Raw genomic sequence first — 19,524 nt, forward strand, 5'->3', positions numbered from 1 at the left:
ATGAATCGAAAGAAAGAGGTGATGACAGCAACTCGGAAGACGAAAACAACGATGCTATTTACAAAACCCGATACAGTCGCTTCGTCATTTGTTTGCCGATTTAATCCCAACCAACTTGAACACAAGTGAATTTATTAATGTGCGGTTACCGTCAAGAACTCTCTCTACAAACACCAGCACTCAATCCATTAATAACATGTTTTATTGTAAATTTTATTACATGTATGATAGAACAATGACAATATGATCAAATTCATTAATATGTTTGAGAAAGCAGAATGTAATTATGCTAAATTTAATCTGACATACAGATTATTCTCTTTGATAAAACAAATTTACATTTTCAGTACTTACATCCCAGGACGAATTTTTAAATGTTAGATGGAAAAAATAAATGATCAATATGAAAGTAGTAAAATAGGTTGATAGTGCAGGATGGGTACAATTAAAGCTGGTTTTTGAGACCGTTTACAGTGTCAGATTTAGATAAAGAGAGGACCTAGGCTATCACACTTATGGGGGCCACTTCTAGATGAAAGTGTCTTTTAAATACAATTGAGCAGGGTCGAGGATTTTTTTTGCGGCTCTATGCTTCAGCCAGCCAATTCTTTAGATAAATCCGGCACTGCATATATTCATCAGAGAATTACTATAAATCATTATACAGCTGTCATACTCTTTAAGTTTTATTTAGTAACTGAGAAACACATTAAAAGAAGACAATTGTTTTTACCTTAAGTTTACTATCGATATGAGGATACTTGTTGGAACATTGTGCTTATAATAAAACTAGTGTTTATAGCCCATAGAAATTGTGTTCTGATAATAAGCAGCTGACAGCCTGCCTAAAACCCGTGTTTACATGCTCTAATTATATAATTATATAAATTAATTCAATACAGAATCAATAACCATGCAAAGTTCTGATGGTGATACAGGAATACAACAAAAACATAATTTAAGTGACTTTAACAAATTAATATGGACGGCAGTCTTTACAATAATATTATAAATACATCAAAATAAAATAAAAATATAACAGAAATTATTATCTTATAAAACATTTATGCATAAACAACATTCAGATACAAACAACCAAACAAATATATGATTTGGACAACATGATAAACTATAAACACAGCAACCATCTATATGGAATACCTACATTCACTGACTTATAGCGCTAAGTTTTGACAAGTGTTCCCGTGTAGTAGGTTTAACGTCCACTCGACACAAACTAGGTCATTTCGGGACTAACATATGGTTCAATTTTATTTCAATAATTCGCTTACATGTAGGGGTCTTTAGCAGTGGGAGGAAACCGGAGGCCCGGAGAAAACCACGAGGTTGGACAGGCAACCCTACTCCTTGTCATGTACATGTGGGGAATGAAAACCACCTGCTAACCATTTAGCCATCCAACCCCCTGTAGTGGAAAAGGAAAAACATATATATAATAAACCAGTCATATTCCATATAAATGGTTTTTGAGTTTTTGATCTGCTCTATCACCAAATTCCCCTCAAGGATTATGATAAAAATGTTTTGATTAATAATTTGTCAATCATTCATTAACAATTGATTGTGAGAATCATTTGTAATAATAATACCTGTAATAAATATCCACTTGATATAGTACAAAACAAATATTTTAATAGAGATTTCCTTTTTATCATAATGGCAAATTAAGAAATTTACCAGAATTTACAGTTTTTAGTTAGTTTTAATGTATGATACATGTTCTCAAATATACCAAAAATATACTTTTGCTAATCTTAAAACTGATATATGATAAAACAGTCTAGTTGGACGGTGTTGACCTAATTTTTGGTGGTTAAGGGACTGAGAGAATTGAATTCCACGATGTTGGTTTGAATAAGTCCAGAGTCACAATGTTCATTTGAATAACCCCATAGTCACAATGTTTGTTTGAATAACCCTGTAGTCACAATGTTCATTTGAATAACCCAATAGTCACAATGTTCATTTGAACAACATCATAGTCACAATGTTCATTTGAACAACATCATAGTCACAATGCAGCCTTTCTTGTTAACAAATTTCTGGACATCTTCAATTGAAATGGCCATGTTTTAAAGCACTATAAATGGCCAGTTACTTTCAGGATTTCAGCAGCTAAACTTGACATACCAACATCAGCATGAGAACTGAAAATATAACAAAGAATTTTTGTTTTAGAAATCAAGCATTGTCAGGTAACTGATATGCGTCCACCAGTGCCATTTTGAAAGTTGGTTTTTGAGCTTTTTTAGGGTCAGGGCCAGTAGATATGCATAAAATGGAGAGGCAACTTTGAATTACAACTAGCCAACAACCGAACATTGCTTGCAATTTTGATAGAAAAAAATCTCACAAATCGCATTCAAGGTTCTGGGGTGAAGGAAACTAACTGTATAAAATTGATGGGGCAACAGAGAGATGGAATTAATGTCCACTCTGCCCAGACTAGGTTATTTTCGGACTAACATTGGGTAATTCTTATTTCAATAATTTGCTTGCATGTATGGGGTTTATATAGCAGAGTTAGGATATCAGAGGACCCCAAGAAAAACACACGACATTACGTAGGCAACATACAAACATGGGATCTAAACTATCCCACATGACACAACAACACACTGTAACTAAAGCATATGTGTGATTACTTGGCCACCTACCCCCCACTAGTCAAACAATTCAAGCAGGTTTGAAAAAAAAAATCTCAAAAAAAAAATAGACTTAACAAGCAATGGATGAAATGGGATTTCTTCTTAGGGAAGATCAGATAATCCAAGCAAGTTCGAAAACAAAGTCTCAAAAACTCTGACCTGTTGAACATTTACAAAAACTGTGGATGCACCAATAGCATACACCATGTGGAATTAATCTAAAATGATTATTCAACATAACAGCCAAAAGGCCATAACTATATCTGACTGGTTAGATGTTTCTGACTCTAACCGCTTTAGCTCTTCAATAATGTGCAGGCCTATGATTCAATGGTAGATTCTTGTCTCCATCCACACGATATTATCACAATTTGTTGCATTGGAATTTTCTTAGAAGAAGCATAAATCTCACCTTGCTGTTTGTACCAATGATTTTATAGTATTAGCTAATATCTGTCCATGTTGTTTCATACTATCAGCATGTTTACTATCTGTTCCAACCTGGTATAATAAATTATACATTATATCATACATGTTTACCAACGTGATATATTCAAATATACATTATATCAAACATGTTTACCATCTGATCCAACCTGGTATAATAAATTATATATTATACTTTATACCAAACATGTTTACTATCTGTTCCAACCTGTTATAATAAATTATATATTATATCAAACATGTTTACTATCTATTCCAACCTGGTATAATAAATTATATATTACACATTATATCATACATGTTTACTATCGGTTCCAACCTGGTATAATAAATTATATATTGCACATTATATCAAACATGTTTACTATTTGTTCCAACCTGTTATATGATACATTATTCATCGTTTCATACAAGGAAAATGGAAAATTTTGGGAAAACATTTGGTGAAAACATTTACATGGAGAGTGGTAGATTAGTCCACCAGGATAATGGGGAAACTTTCTGTGAGCCCCAAGTGATAAACCATCACTTTGGAAATAATGTATTAACATAAATAAATACAATAATATTGCTTAAACTTAAAACCCTTACTTTTATTTCATTCTTTTGACCGCATTTTCGGATCAAATGGGCCTTTTTTAGTGGACATTTTGCAATATATCCATCTACAAAATTTAGAACAATTGACCACAGTACACAAATGTGTTTCACGACAAAATTTAATAGTTATGTGAACTTCTCAAATACACAAGCAGTGTTATCTGATGTTCTATTAAAACAAGAATATAATAATCTGTATCTCTTACCAATCTTTTGATGACTCGGAGTAGAATTTTCTGTTTTTTCACATCAGCCTTTTTTAGAGCATTACTGTAGAATTCCTGTAGGTTAATAAAAGAGATTTTGTTATTTGATATCGATTTAATTCTTATTAGAGATTTTGTTATTTGAAATCGGTTTAATTCTTAATATAAGATAAATGACACAAGGACAGCATAGAAAGTGAGATTAAGTATGCGAATAAACGATAAATCATGAAGAAATATTCAGAGAGTCTTTCACAAAGAATTAGCAAGTTTTATTTGTTAAAATATATGTGAGACTATTCAGGAAACCTGTAATATGAACTCACCATGTTTTCAGTGGACATAGAATCTTTATTTTCTCCACCATATAGCTGAACTAATAACGACAGTGATTTAACAGTTATATCATATATATCACTATCATCATAACATAGCTGTAATATACAAACAGATATATCATATAGCTGTAATATACAAACAGATATATCACTATCATCATAACATAGCCATAATATACAAACAGATATATCATAAAGCTACAATATATTACAAACAGATATATCATAAAGCTATAATATACAAACAGATATATCACTATCATCATAACATAGCCATAATATACAAACAGATATATCATAAAGCTACAATATATTACAAACAGATATATCATAAAGCTATAATATACAAACAGATATATCACTATCATCATAACATAGCTGTAATATACAAACAAATATATCACTACCATCATGACATAGCTATAATATACAAACAGATGAGATGAATTTCATCAACACGATGCTTCAGTTTATATAAGACTAACATATGGTTGATTTTCTTTTACTATAGTCACTTTTGCAATACCAGAGAGCAGTGGTTATATCAGATCCTCATCAATTTACAACTATCAAGAGCTATTTCATATGTACAATGCTGTAAACAGAGGTGGTAATAATTGCGAGCGTATAAAAAAATCCAAGATATATATGTACAATGATTGGGTTGAAGCCACAACTGTAACAGACTGAGGACCTTGTCACATGAAGAGTACAACCTGTCTGAGTATTATATACAATGTCAATATACATACCAACTGTGTTAGAACTGATGTTAGATCTGTTAGAGGTTTATTATACATCAGTAGTTGTTCAGCCCATTCAGCTTCTTTACCTGCTGTAGCTGCTCCACCTTTCTTAGACTAAAAAATAAACAAGTCATGCACTTTATTAAAGGGGCATTATGCAAGATTAGATAAAGCGCTGGCAGTTTTCACTATAATAGTTAAAAACTAGATAATGTAAAGGGAATATGCTGAAAATTTCAGTCAAATTGCTCCACTCTGAACCGAGATAGCAAATTGCATTTTAGACCTAGCCTTGATCATCATTACTAAAGTCGGTACATAAAAAACATAGTCTCGATTATCCATTTTTGGATTTAATCATCAATGAGCGTTGAGCAGCAGATCGGATTCAAATCCAATGAAAATCTGATGCATAAGATGGCATCGAGAGTTGATTATGGTATGGATAAGTTAATTAATGTCTAATTAATAATTTAGAAAACATTTGAGGCCTAAAGAAAGACCTGCAATAGACAGATTTAGCTCTTGCATAATGTGTGTTTAAAACCCTTGTGTCTCTTTACTTCATATCTTGTGGACAATTTTAAAATTTGCCTTAAAATGTAACCTTTCGTTACTCTAATTCATATCTACTGGTACTTATATAGAACACTGAATACTTCAGTATCTTTTTATTAGCATTTATTACACTATAATGGGAGTCATAACAACTCAAATTATGACAAAATCAAGGCAAACTATATCTGCATATATGCTTGTAGGGGTCTTTTAACAGTGGGAGGAAACCAGAGAATCGGAGTGAGAGAGATGGGGTTTAATGTCCACTTGACATAAACTTGATCATTTTGGGACTAACATATGATACAATTTTATTTCAATAATGCTTGTAGGGGTCTTTTAACAGTGGGAGGAAAACCAGAGAATCAGAGAGACCCATGAGGTTGGACAGGTGACCCTACTCCTTGTTATGTACAAGCAGGGAAACGAATCACGCCACTTGACTCAATGGCAGACCTTCTGATTTAAAGCGCATGTGTTAAAGTATTCGGAAGTAGGAGAATTTTACCCGGACTGTGGCATTCTTCCATTTCAAACTGTCAAGGGTTATTTTACATGCACGCCAATATATACACAGGTGAACCTCACATTTTTTATCCCATTCGAATGACTTTCCTCATCACACCTGACAAGTGAAGGCCAGACTTGACCAATAGAAGGACTGAAGAGTTTTGGTGCCACCTACCTGTAAAGCTTTTCGTACAATATCCGAGACATATTTAAGTATATTATATAGAGTTTCTAGTAGAGCTTGTAACATGGTAGTAGCTGATTTAATATCTTGTCCACTTTCTTCTCCATCAAAACATACACCAGATACCTCGAAAAATAACGTCGTTATATTATCTATCATACCTGAAAAATATAACATATTTTATACAGAAATTACCTTTCTTATTTAAATAAAGGCAAGATCTTGTTTCAACTGTACACTGACCTCAGGTTTTTTGTATCATCTGAAGCAAAATTAGATCCTTATTACGATTTATTTATTTTTTCACTGCCTAAAAGAAATTAACCAAGTAGGCCTATCTGATGCCCCATTCATACATGACCTAGTTTGTGTCGAATGGACAGTAAACCCCATTTCTCTCTATGAAGCCGGAAGTGATGCAATTCTGATACATTGGTTATTGTCATCAATAATTGTATAGAGCTTGTCCCATCGCCATTTAATAATTGAACGACAAACTAGGTAATCAAGACTTTGTTTATTATCATTGAAATGGTACCTGACAATCAAGACTTCACTCACAATAAAATAATTTGACTAAAATTTTCAATAATATTCATTCCTCATTGTTTATTATTGAACTATTATAGCAAGAATGACCAGCTCTTTATCCGACTCTGACATAATGCTTCTTTAAAAATATCATCCTTTCCAATCCTACCTTGATCATATAATTCCTGTACATTCGTCTGTCTATTGCTGACCAGACAATTTATAATACCAACAATACTTTGCATGGTGGTACTGGAAGGATTATTCTGATGATCCTAAAAATTAAAGCACAATATTTACAGGTTAAATTAAGTTCAAGAGACTTTTATTGGACAGACCTCATGTATGAATTCATGGTGTATTTTAGTTAGTTGTATAAACTAATAGATGCAATAACTTAGTTACAATGACTGGGACATATTTCACAGTATAAATACCGATACTTGAAGTCTATGCGTGTCATTGGCACAAATTTTCGACACTAAAATATACTCGGATTGATTATGTAACATTCAACTAAAGGTAGATTTAATTAACGGTAGATAACCTGCCAAGTAGGCATCAATTGGATTTAAAAGAAGTCAATTAAAAAGATCTCGGCGAAGATTACAGGTGACACTGGTGATTAACCGTTTATATAGCATGTTCACACGATGCCGAAAGTTGACCAATCATCAATTAATCATATCTATATAAATGCTAAACAGAATTAAACCATTGCTGGACTGATAGACTTTTTAGTGGTTGAACTTTCACATCAAGCGATTCTCCATCAATTGACATTCACAAACTTTCATTTCTCATAAGACATTTAATTGTATTTATTTTCTATGAAAAATAAACATACAACACATGATAACCATGATGCACAACATGCTTGATTCATTCAGGGGTATAGGTAAAACATTCTATAATTGGTTATATATATTTATGTATTGCATTATGAATGGTATAAAATAATATTATGGGTTATTAACAGGAAAATATGAAAAGCAATAGGGTTACTTTAGTAACTAGTTTGAACCCATGTATTAAGTTAAATTCATCTATAAATTATTCAATGAGAAATGAATGGGGTTAACCTCCTATATAATCATCAACACATTGCTTCGGCTATTTTAAAACTAACATGGTATGGTTTATTTTCTTTGTTACAATATGTCCATTCATGTCTTTGCATGAAAATGAAATGAAATGGGGTTTATTGCATTCCAACTGTCAAGGTTTATTCTATGTGTAGGACCTCAGTTTTTAGTCCCATCCGTGCAACTAGACCATCCATCCTGCACCGCTAACAAGGGGAAACCACTTTGTACTTTTTGCTAGAGCAGATCAATTTAAAGAATAACATAGTCTCCCTTTGAATACATGCAAATGAAAATTATGTACAGTCTGACATCACTATACACCAGGCCTCAGTTGGACACATATGGTTTACACAGAACACACATGTCTAAATTAAGCGTAAAAACGTCAATAATTTAAAATATATTTTATGAACTAATGATATATCTGATGATAAGTATATAGATATTATCCTCCAAACAACTCATGCAGTAATCTAGACCTACTTACATCATCTATATTATCCTAAATATAATAAATAAAACTTCAATAGCTAGATATACTTTCGTATAATTCATATGGCATTATTAGCGCCAGTTACAATAAAAGTAACTATATATTTTTAGGATGTTCCAACATTTAGGCAACAGGTCATAAAACATAATAAAATATAGTCCGGCTTTGTCTGGCACAGATTTGGCTTTTATATAATGTTTTTAATGATAATTATAATATATGCCTGGTACAAAGTTCAAAATATCAGATATTAGTTACATGTACATTATTGTCTTACAGTTTGTCATGTCTGCTTACATTGTTAACTTTTCTAGACATCAAGATTACATATATAGGAATATAAATACACTTCAATGTTCCATTACAGGTTGCCTTTTATTGTTTTAAAACCTCAATACCTTAATGTTATATTACAGGTTGCCTTTTATTGTGTTAAAACCTCAATACCTTAATGTTATATTACAGGTTGTCTTTTATTGTGATAAAACCTCAATACCTTAATGTTATATTACAGGTTGCCTTTTATTGTGTTAAAACCTTAATACTGTAATGTTATATTACAGGTTGCCTTTTATTGTGTTAAAACCTCAATACCTTAATGTTATATTACAGGTTGTCTTTTATTGTGATAAAACCTCAATACCTTAATGTTATATTACAGGTTGCCTTTTATTGTGTTAAAACCTTAATACTGTAATGTTATATTACAGGTTGCCTTTTATTGTGTTAAAACCTTAATACTGTAATGTTATATTACAGGTTGTCTTTTATTGTGTTAAGACCTTAATACTGTAATGTTTATTACAGGTTGGCTTTTATAGTTCTATATCCTAAATAATTATGTTAAAGCCCCTATATAATCATTTTCCTTTAAAATATTGACATAAAATTATTCTTTAGATATTAATTATATATATATATATACTCTTCAAAAAAAAGAAGGGGATATTTAGAAACAATACAAAACTGCGGAAATGCACTGCTGTTTTTATTAGAGGTAACCAGTGTATGTTAATAACAGGCCAATTGCCTACACATCAACATAAACAGTTCATATGGGCGGCTTATCTGACAGCCCCATTTCACTCGCAAAGAGATACACCGTCAAAAGTGAAAATGGACGTTTGTGAATTTTGTCTTAATAATGAGTAATTGCTCCACCAATCCTCAGACATTCAGCAATTCGTCGTGGCATGCTCCTAATTAACCGTCCAATCACGATTTAGGGCAATCTGACCAACTCCCCTTGCAGTACCACGGCCAATTCTTGCAGTGTTGTCGGATGAAGTTGACGTCGACGAATGCGTCTCCCGATCAAATTAAGCGTAAACACAATAAAGCAAAGATACACTAAACAGTAAATCTTATGCAAGAACCGATAAGAAAGCAAACATGGATAGGCTAAACCAGCACGCGGCATTTTTTCATCAACCCTTCCTTGATGCGTGTCGCATGTGCAGCTCAGTGGTTCTGTTGGGGCGATAAGTTCTTCATCTGTGAACATACTATCAAAGCATGTCAAGTGTTCATGACTATTTATCATATCACAACCTGCATAGGTATTTGCATTTCAATATCCCCTACTTTTTTTGAAGAGTATATATAATAATCTAGACAATTAAAACATTTTGCCCTCTATGGTTGGTAGTAGAAATATATTATCACTCAGACGTCAGCTATCGATCTTAGAGTGAAATGATGGTAATATGAACTTAATAAAAAGTAATGACAAGTTTAGATTAATTGATTTGATTAAATCTTTGGACTATAATCCTTATAATTTTATAATGTGTATATGAAAGTCTATATTGCCTTTTACTCTGGAATATTGTCAAATGAAATGTGGTTTTATTTTGATCAATCTGATTAAAATACAGATCTATATATCGTTTCGGTTTTTTTTTATACTTTTGATGGCATACACTACATGAAGATCTGATTGGTTGCAGTGGAAGGTCGTGTCAGAGGTCATACGAGCGGCTTTTGACCCTAAGACATCAGACATTGATTAATCAAACAGCAGTGACGTTGCTAGAGGTTTACCCACAGTTCCATGCACCACACGCCATAAACTCGCTAATCCCTCACATTAACCAGAAGGCAGCTTATATAACAACTCTTCCAGATCCTAGTGTAGTAAAGACAAGTAAAACAAAATTTTGAATGATAAAAAACGAAACGAAATAGGATCTGTGTTTTAATCAGATTGTATTTAGATTGAACAGTCATGCTACAGCCTACTTTTTTTTCAATTTTGGGGGATCTTTAACATACTGCCAATGGGAAATATTGTGTCTTTAGTAGAACTAACCTGTAGAACTGTAAATATAACTGGTATTAAACCTTTATCTTCAAATTGTTTTATAAAACTTGTATTCTGTTCTAGTAATGATAAAATTAACTTTAACGCATAACTAGGAAGTGGGTCCATGTCTAATAATATCGACTCAAATCTGAAAAATAGAAAAATCAACAGAAGCATAATATAAATTTCTTTCTTCTATTGTAAAAATAACTACTGAAATAATTAAACAAAAATGCAGCAGGGATAACCTAAGAGTTTAGGCAGTCAACAGTTTTGGAAAAAATGCATTATTTATACTTAAAGGTCACCGGAAAAGCTTCATAAATTTTTAAAATAATGCTAGTAATTATGTAAACATATCCTTTCCATAAGCTTAACACGAACCCAAATTTCAATTACTTGCATTATTTAAAAAATAATTTGAAGCCTTTCGGATGACCTTTAAGACCACACAACCACCCTCCAAGCCCCAAATCTTAGAAGTCGTAAATGTGTAAGTGTTACTCCATTAGTAAAATCGTCAGAAGGTAGATACACCTACATGTACTTTATTAAAGATGCATTATGTAAGAGCTAAATCTGTCTATAACAAAACTCGCTATGGCCCGATTTTAAGTAGATTAACAAAACACCATGGCCATTTAAGAGTTTAACTTTAAATCGGTGGCCAAATCCCATTGCTACAATAATAAACAATCTACCCTACATTTTGTCAAAACTTCAAACACCCATAACTTCATACAAAATAAAGTAACTTGAGGGGGGTTTAACATCCACTCGACACAAACCAAGTCTTTAGCAATGCAAGGAAACTGTAGGACCCGGAGAAAATCCACAAGGTTGGACAGGCGACCCTACTCCTTGTCACGTACAGCTATCCATCCCCCAAACTCAAACTTCAAGACAAACCAGACTAATAAAATAAGCAAATTACTGAGACTAAGATTTACTCAATAAACAGGTCCCCCTAATTAATGTAAACACTGTTTCTACTTACTGTGTTAGAAGATTTTCTGTAATGATCTGATGAAGTCGTTGTGTGTCGATTTTATTTTCGATATTATTACTATACTGATCTTGACTTAAATATATTGATGATATCTCCGTAAAAAGGCGTAAAGATAAAACTTTTGTATCAACTACAAAATAATATAATTGTCATTAAATATATTGTAAACAATCATACTTTTAGTCGAACTGCTAAAACCCACATAATAAATATCAAATCTGAGTAAGGACTCCAAAATAGCTTTAGAACAGAGGTAGTATTTTTAAATTGCAGTTTAGTAGGAACGGACAGGAATGGTCAGAGGACTTCATCTGTGAGAGACCAATTTCGAAAGCAACTAAGTTTTGACATGTTTTAGAATTGCATTATTCAAATCTAAAAAAAGAAATTAATTGAAACTTACCATTTGAACTTTTAATAAGAGTAGCTAAAGATGGAAGAATGGTTTCCGTGACAACCTGATGATATTGTATAATGATTGATGGATGCTGGGATATACCTTCTAATATAGACATCACTGTATTAATAAATTCTGTAGCACCTATAGCAGCTGTAATAAAATAATTAAATCATGAGATGACACTATTACCCAGCATATTTTAACAACAAATCACAATCCTTTGTTATTCTAATGTGATATTTTCAGTCTTATTACATAAGATACATCAAAGTGACTTGTTTTACACATCAAGTCCAAAGGAAAAAGCTATATCAGCAAACCCTACACATTCCTGTCATGGTGAAACAGTGGTATATTTAAGTGTATTATATAATTCTGGAGGGTTAGACTACACCATGTACTTTTAAATCTTTAAAAATGAATTGAAATGGGGTTTAACGTCCTACTGTTCTGCTCCACCTGGGCTCATGAAGATGGTAAATCGATATAAGTTTCCCATACAAGGTAAATGTACATCATCATAAGTTGAAGATACATTAGTTAAGAGCTGAATCTGCCTATTGCAAGTCTTTCTTCAGGCTTCAGATGTTATAAAAATAATTAATTAGACCTTTATTTACAAGACAAGACAAGTAATTTGACTGAAATTTTCAATATTTTCTTTCTTTATCATCGTTTTTTGAATTATTATAGCAAGAATGGCCAACTCTTGATTAAACTCTTAACTAATGTATCTTTAACTCATTAGCATTGACTGCCTGAAGCTACTACTCCCTCTAGTGCCTAAAACCACCTGAGTCATGTGAATAGCTGTGAATCATTTATGGACTAGTGTTCTGTGACTTGAGCAGTTTGAGGTTGTGTAGTAAGCAATAGTTTGGGCAGTTTTGAAAATCAGCTATAGATTCCAATGTAAAAAAGATTAGTTTTCTCTAACTGGAATAGTTCTAACTGCTAAAGGATTAACGGAACAGATTACAAATTTGTTATAATATTAATGTAATTACAATAAGACATTTCAACAATTTACAATTCAAAATAGTTCTTAAAGACATGAAACAAACGGAAACAGTTACAGTATACTAGAATATAAATATTGATATATATATATATTATCATCATCACAGCAAATAAAACAATCTGATTAAAACACAGATCCTACTTCGTTTTGTTTTTTATAGTTCAAAATTTCGTTTTACTTGTCTTCACAACACTAGGATCTGGAAGAGTTGTTATATAACCCGCATTCTGGATGATCTGAGGGATTAGCCAATGAAACAGTCTGTTACGGCAAGCTTTTGGCGTGAACTGTGGGTAACCCATTAGAAACATCAATGCTGATTGGTTAATCAAATGTCTGATATCATAGGGTCAAAAGCTGCTTGTATGACCTCTCACTACAATCGGCCAGATCTTCATGTAGTGTAGGACATCAGAGTATAAAAAAAAATGAAACGAAATATAGATCTGTATTTTAATCAGATTGCAAATAAAACAGACTATCTACATCACTCTATACACTACAAGCAATAACATCTAGAATAACACGACATATAAACTAGATTTGTATTCAGGCCAGAACAAGGAGGCTACGACTTTGATGGGGCCTCCCCACTTTCCCTGGTACTGGCAAAGGGGGAACTCTCTGATAAATATTATTGATATAAAATAATAAAAATAAAGAGAGTCAACACGGTTCATTTGGCACAAACTATTAAAATGTACATATGCATACATAAATCATCTCACAAAAATACTTAATGAGAACTTTGAAATAGAGCTTAGATTTGCCATCACATCGAACCCAAGACCCCTTGTTTTGTGAGTCCCCACCATACTCACTGGACAACCATAGTGCACCAAGTACATTATCTTCAAATTTGATAATTGAATTAGATTTCTCTTTAAAACTAATACATTACTGGTTTTATGTATGCTACTGTTAATATTAATAAAGCATAGGTTTATAAGGTATATATATATATTGAGAGAGAGATAGGTTAAAATGAAACATTTAGTACCTTTCATTTTTTCTGCAAAAAAAAAAGTAATAGAAAAGAAATTGAAATCATAAACAATATATGCTAAAAGTTTTGCAATGTGTCAAGTAATGTGCAATGTGTATTTATATAATTCATGCACCAAGCAATAAGTGCATAGACTCATATCTAATTAGAAACTCAAGAGATCTTATTCACAAAAACTTGAATAATCATAACTTGCCAGGTAAACTAACATATGCCCCACAGCTGTGTTGATATTTCAGAATGTTTCTTGTCGGACATTTTTACAGTAAATAAAGGGAAATAACTATTTAATATTGTTTTTACGCAGGTGGACTCAGACCACAATTAATAATTACAGTTTTAACCCAATACTAACTCTTCCAGAACTTAACTCTATAGCAAGGTAATCTACATTTATCAACAATTAGCCAGGGGCAACAACTCTTGAACTACGTTTGTGATAGAGATGATTGTGACACAAATATTTACTCTTCCTCAAAATATGATCAAAACCATGATTCTTACCCAATTACCAACTATTTCCTGAATTTAATACTGTAGAATGGGTACAAGTAAGTGTCGATAGGCAGAGGGAAGGAGTGAAAACTGTCAATAAATTTGAATAATTTCGCAATTATTGACAATAAAAATAACAGTATTTGATAAAAATTTGAACAATACAGGTTGAAGGGGATATAGCTGGACATAGCAAAAATAAATCTAACACAGATTTTCAAAAAGCAATGTTTCAACCCAAGTTATAATATGCTCTTAAGATCCTTGGTGCTCATGTGAATCTAACATTTTACTATGAAGCTCGATTGAACTAACATAACTTGATGTATATTATGTGCAAATTGATTTTCCAAAAAGAAAGTCGAAAGTAAAACATCCATACCTGAACTAGCATCTATATTTGTTTCTTTATTTTCTATATTGTTGACATGTGACAGGAGAGAACCTAGATCCTTTAAAAACTGTTCATTTACCACACGATTACGAAACACCTACAATAAACAAGGGTTAATAAAAATCAATAAGAGTGAAAATAAACAAGAAGGAGATCAATCAATCTATTATCGACAAAAAGTTCCCTAATATAACCTCTCATTTAAGGCTATTCGTTGTTTCTGACGTGAAGGAAGAATGCTTCAAAGCCGTAAACTGACATGGTGCCATGCTATATCGAATCTGAGTTTGGAAATCATCAAGTTAGATTCTGGTAAATTTGTGCATTTTCTTGCTACTTTCCATGGTTTGGCTTGTGCCCTACAACCCTGCCTTTGTAAACAAACAGAAAATTAACTTGACATCAGACAGATCATATTGTTTTAATATTTCAAATTGTTTCCCTCCTGTTATGTTCTAACAAGTGTAAACACATCACTTTCGCATCACTGCTATTACAATGGAAATCTTCATCACACCGTATATACTATTGCCGTGCAATTAATTTGATATTTTTTAAGAACTGACACACGTAGGGTCTATTGAAATGGTCAAACCATCTGTACAGGGTTATTATATATTCCGGGTTCATCAGGGTCTAAAGTTAAAAGAAATGAAAAGAAATGGTGTTTAAAGTCCTACTTTTCTGCACCAACCAAGCTAATGAAGATGGGCATACACCAGGCTATGTGGACATTTTGCCAGGACAACAGCATTTTTGCCTACCCTTCATAAAAAATTTTTCCTTGTCAGGCCCTCCATCCTGCACCACTTTCAAGGGGCCAAATGGAAAAAAAATAGTATATCTATGTTGTCTGATAGTTCTAAAGTTTCAGCTTAAAATGGAGATTATTTCCTCCAAAATAATCACGTACATTAACAATAAATATAATGAGTAAATGTAAATAATTAATGTACATTACCTGGCTTGTAACAAGATGTAGACCAATAGGTAAGAGAGGTAAATTACATTTCAACTGTCGTGACTGCTGAGCTGATGGATGTTTTCTACCAGATACAGAATCAAGTACACCCAATATCTCTTCTACAAGAAAAAAAATACATAGGTACAACTTCATTACAAGAAAAGCACTATGGAAGAACATCTAATATGCCCATAATATTCTTAGGACATTGTTAAATGAAGCCTACAGGAGGCAGGGTTGGGTGGAAGCTAAGTTCATAAATTGCAGAAAATGAATGAAACAATATCTTGTTAACAACTATGCAACATTATCCATGATAAAACTGTTACACTTTTTGCTTTTAGAAAATACATTGCCCTCGGATTTAAAAACACTAGAAACATTGACTACCTAACTTTGAAAGCCCATAAAATACATAAACATTTATGAAACAGTGCAAAGATTAAAGACAATACACGAAAAACTGTAAAACACCAATAAAAGATCACAGACAGACAATGAACTACCATAATGTGATACATTTAAAAAATGAGTGTACAAAAAAGGCTTTTCAAGTCACTATCAAAAGTGGCACTTTTCTTTAAATTTCCTACAACATATTCCAAGGATTTCGTCAAAAATACAACTGTAAAACTAAATCTTACTAATGTTAAAATACAACTAAATCTTACTGATGTTAAAATACAACTACATCTTACTGATGTTAAAATACAACTACATCTTACTAATGTTAAAATACAACTACATCTTACTGATGTTAAAATACAACTACATCTTACTGATGTTAAAATACAAGCTTAAAACTAGATCTTACTGATAATATTAGGTAATGTATCTGTGATACTGTTGATCAATCTATCAAGCGCCTGATTTAAAAACGCCACGGTTTCTGGTGTTTCAGTTCGTGGTTCTCGTGGTGTCTGACGTCTACTGTCACGTTCGATATACATCACTAACCTGTTACAAAAACAATAATAATACACTGTCACGTTCGATATATACATCATTAACCTGTTACAAAGCAATACACGGTAAATACAGTCTACATTTCCAATGCTTATCAAACATTTAGAGTCGGTGATTGTCATCTGAGGCATTTAAAATCCCATGTAAACTACAATATTGTGAAAGTTGAATCTCTAAAAGAAATATCGGTCCAAATATGGTTCATTTCTGTTCAGTTTTTCAAAATATATGATAAATTGAAAATTTTGAAACAGTCAACATCGTCTTCAGATATAAAGTAAACAAGACACAACCACCTAAAAAATGTTGGGCAAAATCCTTTGATGGGCCTCTATTTAATTCACCCTGGGAGAATACCTATTCTCTATATTTTTTTTCTTTTAATTAAATGTTAAATATACAATCTGAGTATAATTTAGCAAAGATTAAACAGTGAAAAATTAGATATTGTCAAAGGATCAGAAGCTTTTTACTATGGTTCAATTTCATTTCAATAATTCGCTTGCGCATAGAGATCTTTAGCAGTGGGCAGAAACTACTGGAGGACCTGGAGAAAACCCATGAGGTTGGACAGGCAACCCAACTCCTTGTCACGTACAAGCAGGAAATCGAACCCACGCCAGTTGACTCAATGACAGACCTTATGATACAACCATTCGGCCATTCTCCCCCCCCCCATCTTATATAACAAGAATCTTTATATTGCAGGTGAGATTATTTTTGTTATTGAGATAATTGAATAAAGAGACGATGATATTACCTAGCGTTACAACCTGCTAGTAGAAGATCAGAACTAGCTTTAGTTAATTCATGTAAAACTATGAAGGCTTTAGCTCTTATAACTGTTGATGGACTCTCAAATAGACGCATTATCTTCTGAAGAAAATCCTGAAAAAAAAAAATTACTCTTTTCATTAATATTATTCAAAATTCATTCTAGATCAAAGAGAAAGAAAGAGAAACGGAACTTCATGTTCATTCGACACAACTAGGTTATTTTGGGACTAACATGTTGTAATCAGTAGATAGAAAAAAAACTTCCTTGATTTGTAATTTTCAGCAACGACATATGGGGGTACTAACTCATTGAAGCCCTATTTGTAATGTTCGAAGGATTGGGGAGCCAAGTAGGAATGGGTGATCTTGGAGTCTTGATTTTGGATGGATTCATTTTTATTCCACAACAACAGTCAATGTTTACAAATTGAGATCAGGTGATAAGAGAAGGTAATTCTGCTTGATTTGAAATTTTCAACAATGATATATGGGACACTGGGGCTGATTCATCAGGGCTAATAACTGGTTAAAGGCCTATTCTGAATGTTCCATACTCACAGTCAAGGATATTTCAATTTTGCACCTACCTTATCTTGTAGAAAGCGATTGATATGAACACCGGAACCAATCAGAGCCCCAAACATAGTTATAACAGCCTGTTGGACTCTTGATATACCCAGAGTTAAAGATGTTAAAACTGTTGTCAAGCCAACGGTATCTATGACACTCTGAAATACCTGGGGATTGTGCCACATAATTCTACATAATGCCTGAAATTACAAACAGTTATTATTAATACAGATATATCTGAAGGGTTAATACATGATTATTGAGAAATTTAACTGTATGTGTGATCAAAGAGGTATTATTGACTTTTCTTAAACATTCTTCAGATTATAACCGAGTGACCCAAAAAAAAATCAGATATTATTAGTTAGAATACAATGCCAATAACACAATGTCAGTAACACAAAGATGTCAGTAACACAAATCTGCCTGTAACACAATGATGTCTGTAACACAAATATGTCAGTAACACAAATATGTCAGTAACACAATGATGTCAGTAACACAAATATGTCAGTAACACAATGATGTCAGTAACACAATGATGTCAATAAAACAATGTCTTAGTAGCACAATGTCAGTCTCAGTAACACAATGGTGAACATATCAAAATAGTACATTTTTAATTTTGTACACAAAATGTGAAAAGAGAGAGAATGTTCAGAGAATGAAATAAAGTAACTTACAGACATAGCTGTACATCGTAAAGCATCAATTGTTGAATGTTTAAATAAATACCATAAAGCTTGTCCCATTTCATTTGATACAAATTTCTGAAATAGAAAATATTTAGTTTATTATTGGATCATATAAATATATTATAGGATCAAATAATATATAATTTATTGAGGGAATAAGTATAACAGTTTATTGAGGGAATACATCAAATTTATTGTAGGAATATTTCCAATGTATTTCATATTATATTGATGTTAATTAAATTAATAAGTTAATTAAATTGGAGTGAATGACTACTCACCAGAGCATGTGAACCTTTAACAGAAACAACATTTTCTACTGTTTTAGCTGCTACATGATTAACTACTGGATCTTCCTGCAATATAAATACACACATATATAACTACTGGGTCATTTCGGGACTAACATGGTTCAATTTTATTTCAATAACTTGAATGCGCGTAGGGGTCTTGAGCTGTGGGAGGAAACCGGAGAACCCGGGGAAAACCCACAAGGTTGGACAGGCTACCCTACACCTTGTCAGGTAAGCGAGAAAATCAAAACCACACCAG

At 32.5% G+C, this 19,524-nt stretch overlaps 1 protein-coding gene across 1 annotated transcript; it reads right to left on the minus strand.

Annotated features, from left to right (window-relative positions):
• Window positions 1-204: 204 nt before the first annotated feature.
• Window positions 205-12,676, minus strand: LOC126807852 (serine/threonine-protein kinase ULK4). The gene is made up of 11 exons (XM_050532690.2): window positions 12,088-12,676; window positions 11,673-11,814; window positions 10,682-10,823; window positions 8,365-8,379; window positions 6,959-7,064; window positions 6,250-6,419; window positions 5,013-5,120; window positions 4,249-4,356; window positions 3,923-3,997; window positions 3,082-3,170; window positions 205-2,168 (listed from the first exon to the last, which is right to left on the minus strand). Exons 1-11 carry the CDS (start codon window positions 12,197-12,199, stop codon window positions 2,102-2,104), a joined length of 1,134 nt encoding a protein of 377 aa, XP_050388647.1. The 5' UTR covers window positions 12,200-12,676; the 3' UTR covers window positions 205-2,101.
• Between the last annotated feature and the right edge of the window lie 6,848 nt (window positions 12,677-19,524).

The sequence above is a fragment of the Patella vulgata genome, chromosome 9 (assembly GCF_932274485.2).
Source record: "Patella vulgata chromosome 9, xgPatVulg1.2, whole genome shotgun sequence".
Lineage (NCBI taxonomy): Eukaryota > Metazoa > Mollusca > Gastropoda > Patellidae > Patella > Patella vulgata.

What these genes read in the sequence shown, in the direction of transcription:
- LOC126807852 (XM_050532690.2), bottom strand. Translation starts at nt 12,199, where the DNA reads ATGTCTATATTAGAAGGTATATCCCAGCATCCATCAATCATTATACAA. An exon ending in TTGTACGAAAAGCTTTACAG is followed by an intron (nt 5,121 to 6,249) that starts GTAGGTGGCACC and finishes TTTATTTTTTAG; the next exon opens with TCTAAGAAAGGTGGAGCAGC. An exon ending in TCCGAGTCATCAAAAGATTG is followed by an intron (nt 3,171 to 3,922) that starts GTAAGAGATACA and finishes TTATTATACCAG; the next exon opens with GTTGGAACAGATAGTAAACA.